The sequence below is a fragment of the Egretta garzetta genome, unplaced genomic scaffold (genome assembly GCF_000687185.1).
Source record: "Egretta garzetta isolate BGI_Z169 unplaced genomic scaffold, ASM68718v1 scaffold347, whole genome shotgun sequence".
Classification (NCBI taxonomy): Eukaryota; Metazoa; Chordata; class Aves; order Pelecaniformes; family Ardeidae; genus Egretta; species Egretta garzetta.
In genome coordinates, this window is record NW_009260184.1 from 595934 (window position 1) to 602324 (window position 6391).

General features: G+C 46.4%; 1 protein-coding gene across 1 annotated transcript; it reads right to left on the reverse strand.

Annotated features, from left to right (window-relative positions):
- Positions 1–2533: 2533 nt before the first annotated feature.
- Positions 2534–6385, reverse strand: CDCA8 (cell division cycle associated 8). The gene is made up of 8 exons (XM_009642112.2): positions 6146–6385; positions 5533–5608; positions 5043–5182; positions 4662–4741; positions 4257–4355; positions 3948–4074; positions 3419–3505; positions 2534–3072 (listed from the first exon to the last, which is right to left on the reverse strand). Exons 1-8 carry the CDS (start codon positions 6242–6244, stop codon positions 3034–3036), a joined length of 747 nt encoding a protein of 248 aa, XP_009640407.2. The 5' UTR covers positions 6245–6385; the 3' UTR covers positions 2534–3033.
- Between the last annotated feature and the right edge of the window lie 6 nt (positions 6386–6391).

A 6391-nucleotide genomic window follows, 5' to 3' on the forward strand; every position in this document is an offset into this window, starting at 1 on the left:
TGCTCTTTTCCCTGCAAGACCGTGGTTATCCAGCACTATCAAAGCCCCAAACGCTTGCTTCCTGCTGGGTCTGTGCTGCTTGAAGCACTACCAGCTCTGCTCCTGCAGCTCGCTCTGTCCCAAGAGAAACTTAACTGTGAAAGAGCTCTGGTTCAGGTCAGGAGTTCTGGTCTTACGAAGTCAGCAATCTTCTAGCAAACCACGGCCACTGCTGTCCAAGCCACCCTTCCTACAAAGGAAGCCGCAGCTCCCAGCCCTGGGCAGTGTTCATCACGACAGACATTACAAGCAGGACAGCCACTTCTTCTCATGGAACCAGCCGCAAACCACGGGGGCCTTAATGCCTTCTGCAGAGCCTCACCTATTCACGCAAAACACAGGCCCTTGGAGGTCACGGAGTTGAGTTCCTGGGAAGAACGTAGCAAAGGCAATATCCTGAGGAAGCACCTCCATGTCCCCCAGCCTGTCCCCTCAGGGCCAGCTCTGGTCAGAGCACAGTCCCCGCAGCCATGCCCACAGCGTCGCCGACCTGGCAGCGGCTCAGGCGACACAGGCTGACGTCAGCCCCTGTCTGCGGGCTGTGCTGCTCCGGCCAGCCATGGGGGCAGCCTCTTCCAACCTGACAGAACAGTTACTTTCCCACATTGCTTTTTATTTCCCATCACTCGGTTTGAAGAGCAGTTCAGACTACAGCCAGGCTAGCATACAACTAACACACAAACAAAACCTCCCCCAAATCCACAAAAGAGTCAGCCAGCTCCCCTGCCTTGCCCCAGTAACCCTTGAACTGAACAGAAGAGGGAGGTTCTAGCTTTGTGAAACAAAATGCAACTGCCATGCAATGGCAAAAGGGCCAGAAGCGATGCCAACAATTTACACAAGCAATCAAACTGCAGAAAAATGAACTCCTGCATACCCACGGTGCAGGTGGCATGCAAAATGGATTTAGGGGATGAATCTGTTTCAGCATCAGCTGCCAGATAGCTTTAATTCATGTCAGATACAATTAGCTCACTCTGACAATTGGAAAAGGAAGCTTGAGTATTAACAGCATTGTTGGTTGCGTTGCGCTGGGAAGGCCACGCTGCAGCAGTGCCGCCCCTGCAAAGAGGAACCCCGAGCTCTGCCGCCTCCGCGCTCGGCAGGGCAAATTCAGCGCACAGACCGCCCCACCAGGTACAAACCCAAACACACACATGACCCCACCAACGGCTACAGATTCTGCTTCTGCCACTCGTCCAGGTGCTAAGCGTTATTTTGCACTTTTTTTGCTGTGGACATAAATAACGTGTTAACCCCAATAACAGCACAAACAGGGCCTTTCATCCTCCAGAAGGGTCAGGAACGCGAAGCGCGTAAATTCAGGGTTAGAAAGAAAGGTGTGCCGCTGCTGATGGAGTGCTGGGCAGGCAGGCTTGCAGGGACACGGGGCTTCCCTGCCTGCATTGGAAAAGCCTGTGGAAGCAGACAAGTCCTATCTGCACCTCCTTACCGCTCGAGACTCATTGATCTAGAGGAATAGTACTACTGCTAATTACTGGGTTTACCAAGTAGCAATACCGTACCTCAGCATTAAACAGGAGACCAAAGCGGCCGACAGCGTGACAAGCAGGTCGAGGCAGGGCCTGAAAGGCTGCAGCCGGAGCTGTTAAAAGCAGACAGCGTTAACAGAAGAATTGTCTGGGCCAGCTAAGCAGTTTAGTTCAGTTTTTCCCCCTGGTAAAGACATGTTTAAAGCAGAATCTAGACTTACACATCTGCATCCAAGCAAGTGTGTTGCAGTTTTATTTACAGCTTAGCTAATCGTTTGGGTTTTTTTTTTTTTTTAATTAATAGTTTAACAGAATTCATCAATGGCAGCCAGGCAAGGTTGCTTGTAGCTTAGTAGTTTACAATATCGCCACCTGCAGTAAGGACATAGGAGCTGCCAAAGCCGCCTGAACAGCGATTCCCAAACACACGGTATAGACTTGAGGTTTGCATTACAGCGACACGCTTGCTTTCTGAAGGAAATTCATGTAGGGATGCTGTGCTACAACCTTGCTCCCATCCCACGGGCCGCATCAAAGATTTACACCAAAGCGTAAGTTACCTCTGACAGCAGCTTTTGCCAGTCTTCCTTCTTAATCACACGGTAGGCTTGATTTCCAAACCTAGGAAAATTCCCCAAGTCTCAACATCCTTGTTTATAGCCCCTTCAAAGAGGCTTAAATCAAGGACATAAAGGTATCTTTGGAAAGGACAGCGTGCTAGCTAACGAACAAACAGGCTTGGTTTTAGAAAAAAAAAAAAAAAAGATCTTAGGCAAAATTAGAGAAGAAAAGTTCTTTAGTCTGAGCACTCTCTTAACATGCCAGTTAAAATGCTCTCATGCTAGCTTCCCTGCTGGAACAGAGGGAGGAGTGCCACGTTGCCCCTTGCAGGTGCCATTTCCAAGATTTCTCTGTATTTTCTATAAGCAATGGGGGAAAAACCATTAATGACTGAGGAAGTTTTGTTCTGTTCAAACAGCATTTATTGGATATGGCTCTTTGTCAAAGAAATGCACTGAATCAACTCCATTTACATGAGAAGAAAGGGAAAATCAATGTTTTCACTAGTCCAAGCTTTCTTCTTCCCTTTCTATACTCAGCTCCTGGAGTACTCCTTCTCCCAAAGATCCCGAAGGGGGTGTAGGAAGAGCCTGTAAGAAGCGCAGCAATTCTGTTGCTTTCTTTGCCCAGACAGATACGAACTCCAGTTGCTTGTGTCCGCTGCTTACATCTTCTGCAAGATACCAGAATATCCTGCCTGCCGCTCCGCAAGCCCAAGAGAACCGTATCTTGGTCTCAATCTTAAATGAAATAGGAAGTAAAATATTTTTTCCCCTGAATCTATTCTAACCCCATTACATATTATAGCTAGAAAAATTAATTCTTAACTTCCATTCTGTAAATTAATGGAAGGATGGCACAAATTAGAAGACCTAGAGGTAACAGTGCTAATGTGACATTCTTTATTTACAGAGGGATGCCAACGTTCACTGAGTTTCACCTATGGGTTTGCACCATGGCAAGCTTGTGCAAGGCGTACCTAGAAAGAAAGAGAACTTCATCAGTACTTTAAGAGACGCTTTGATATCCCACAACCACTAACAACTTCTGCCTGAAGTAGAAGACACTTCCAGTCTGGATTCAGTTTTTCACAACATTGGCTTTTCAGGAAGCCTGTGGTTTATCTGCAGCTTGTGTTAAGCTAGGTGTGATGTAAAACTACTCCCCCTCCTTCCCTCCTCGGTTCATGCTGCTTCTTGAGCAGTGACGAGCCAAAATACAAGACAAGTGCAGGGGGAAATAAGGAGTTGCTGTTACACCTCAACAGTCCAGTGACCCCCAACTCTGCCCTGCAGCTTCAGGTCATGGCTGACAGAAATACTCACTGAGAGCTTCTTCATAATTCCTTGGGCCTCCTGATTCAGATGAAGAAGATTCTTCCTGGTTAAATCACTTGCTGTTAAACGAATGCTCTGTGAAAAAAACCCCACATTTTAGGTTTTCTGTTTGGTCAGATGTAGTAGCCAGAAGCAGGAAAAAAAAAATAAAATAAAAAAAGGTAAATAAAATCCAAGCATACTAGGAGACCACATACAGGCAGAGAAGTACATTCAGCTTGACCAGAAGCTCATCTCGTACCTTCCTTGCAGTGCATGAACACATCACTGCCAGCAGAAGCTACTTTAAGTGTTACTTAAATGCAGGGCAAAACATCATTCTACATTTTGCTTTGACCAGCTTCCACTTCTGACTAAAAATCCATCAATGTTCTTTTTAAGCTGGATCAATCCCCTGATAAAGTGCAGTGGCACAACTAAAGAGACAAGAGCCGATGACTTGAAACTGGTCAGGCCCCAAGAAGTTACAAGCTAATCCCTTCAGCATCGATTTTACAGATTGAAGTTTCTGATTTACCTCCCCTCCTCCAACAGGGACTGTAATGAAGATATCCTTGCTGTCAGCGAGGGGGCTGCCATTGGCAGAGATGGTGTAAACACGTTCATTCACTGCGGGTGTGCGCAAACCCGGTGTCTTGAAAATTCTGAAACAAAAAGTTACAGGTAAGTAATTTCACTGCTCAAAGCACTTTGTCTAAAAGTCTTTCATTTCAGGTTCAGAGAGCCGCTAAGGATTACGTTGCAAATAGATGACAGACATCTAAAACAAATGGCAAAGCACTCCCCTATATAGGAGATTAACAGATAAATTTAACAGAATACACACCTGGAATCAAATTTGGGTGTGACCATGGAGGTACCTCCCCGAGCACAGAGATCGACAGTCCTACCAGTAGCTGGAGTGATCAAGTTGGTTTTGCTGGATCTGGTGAAGGGAAATAAACATCTGCTCGTAAGAACACTTCTAACGAATGCACAAGCTCTATCTTATCAAAGCCTTGAATAAGGTTATCACCACAGAAGCCACTCACTAATCAAAAGTAAACCCCAAAGCGCAGGAGGGGAAGTTGCCCATCTTCCATTCACCGTCAGATCACCCCTTTTTCCCTATAGCAGGGCACAATTACGTCAACCAGCCTACTCAAGCACGCTTCGTTCCATTGAAGATTTCTATTAGCACTATACACTTATCCTCCATTTCTGAAACGCGGTGAAAGAGATATCCCGTTACCTTTTACTCACGCGCTTCACTCTTGTTGAAGGAGCTCTTCTGGTCCTGGCCACCGGTGCTTTTTTAGTGGATGCCTTCACCTGAAACACACATTGCTCACCAAATCAGTTACTTCACTCTTGTGTGACAGCTGAGTCCGCAAGGAACAAACGCTTCCGTACAAAATTCTCGGCTCAATGGACTCCTTTTGGCCGTGTAAGCCTCCAGAAACAAACACCACACAAGCTTCAGTGACCTTCTTTTATCGCTAGACGTTTCAGGAAGCGATACCTGTTTTGGAGTCCCCCTCAAAGTATCCTGAACAGCTATACTGTCACAGGCATCATCCCAGAAAGCAGTTCCTATCTTGGGAATACAGTCACCACAAATATTGCCATTTACCTTTTCAGTTCTGGGATTAATGTTTTCAGCGTCTAGCTCCGGAAGACACTGGCCATCATGTTTTGCTTTCTTTGCTAGAGGAAGCAAGGGAGGCTCCGCTTCTTCTGCAGTAGCTTCAATACCCCATTTAGATTTTTTCACTAGGAAGAGAAAGCATTATCTGAGTTGAAAATAAATAATAACTTTACATTATTAGTTAGCGGCGGAGGTAAACAGTAAACAACCAGAAGGATTTTGGGCAACAATTTGCTTCTGAAATCCAAATTCCAATGTAATCCCAATGGCTGACAGAGCACTATCTTGAATTGCTTTGAGGTTTTAGAAAAGTTAGGTAGAGCTACCGCAGATAGTAGGGATAAAAGCAGGATTATTTTCTTGCCTTTAAATATACTGAGGAACGCAAGTAAGAACTGAGTTATTATTCACAGTATGTAAACCATGACATGCTTTCATCTAGCTGAACTCATCGCAACGCTTAAAACAAACTGACCTTTCCCGATGGTTTTCAAAGGAGTCCGGATAATTTGTGCTGTTAACTTGTTTATTTCTGTTATTTCCAAGTCTGCCTAAAATTAAAAACAGTCACGACACCATCAGGATTATGCGTAGCCTACTGTGCTGAGAAATCCAAGCTGTAGAGCAAATCCCCAATTACTTTATAGCAAGAATGTAGCAAGAATATCTCTGTGTTTTCTGTGTGCTCAGACCGGGATCTTTCATGTTATTCTGGAGGCCACAACAACACATGAGGTCTGCGTGCCATTCAGGACTAACGTGCCTTGTTTGGCAGCTGCAGGTCTGCTTCACCCACGCCCCCCTGCTCCACCAATGTGGAAACGCTTTAGCTTACTCGAAAGTGCATGTGCTCTCATGGGTCTGGGGGTGAAATCGGGCAGGTAAGGAAAGACCGACAAGGAGCAGCACGAGCACACGAGTCCTGCGTTGGCTACGACAGGCATCTCTCACTGTCGAGTCCTGTGTCTGTGGAAGTGTTTGCGTAACCTCTGCTATCGCAACGCTCTGACAGACTCGAGAAACCCTTCATTTCTGACAAGGGTACGCGAGGCCGCCAGGGAAGTTTAGCACCTATGCGAGAAACCTACCGTTGCTGCCTCTTCCAACACCTTTTTGCTTCCTCCTTTAGGTAAAAAGAAAACATTTCTTAAAAAATCAACGCATACCCCAGACAGCCTGTTCAGCATACATAGACACGCTTAACGCGTCACCAGCAGGGCGCAGAAAACCAGCACAAACCAGTTTTCTTGGCTGCGGTCGAGCAGCCCCAGACAAAGGGCGCAGCGCTTCCCGCCGGCCGGGGGGGGCCGGGCGGAGGAGGCTGGGGGGGGCCC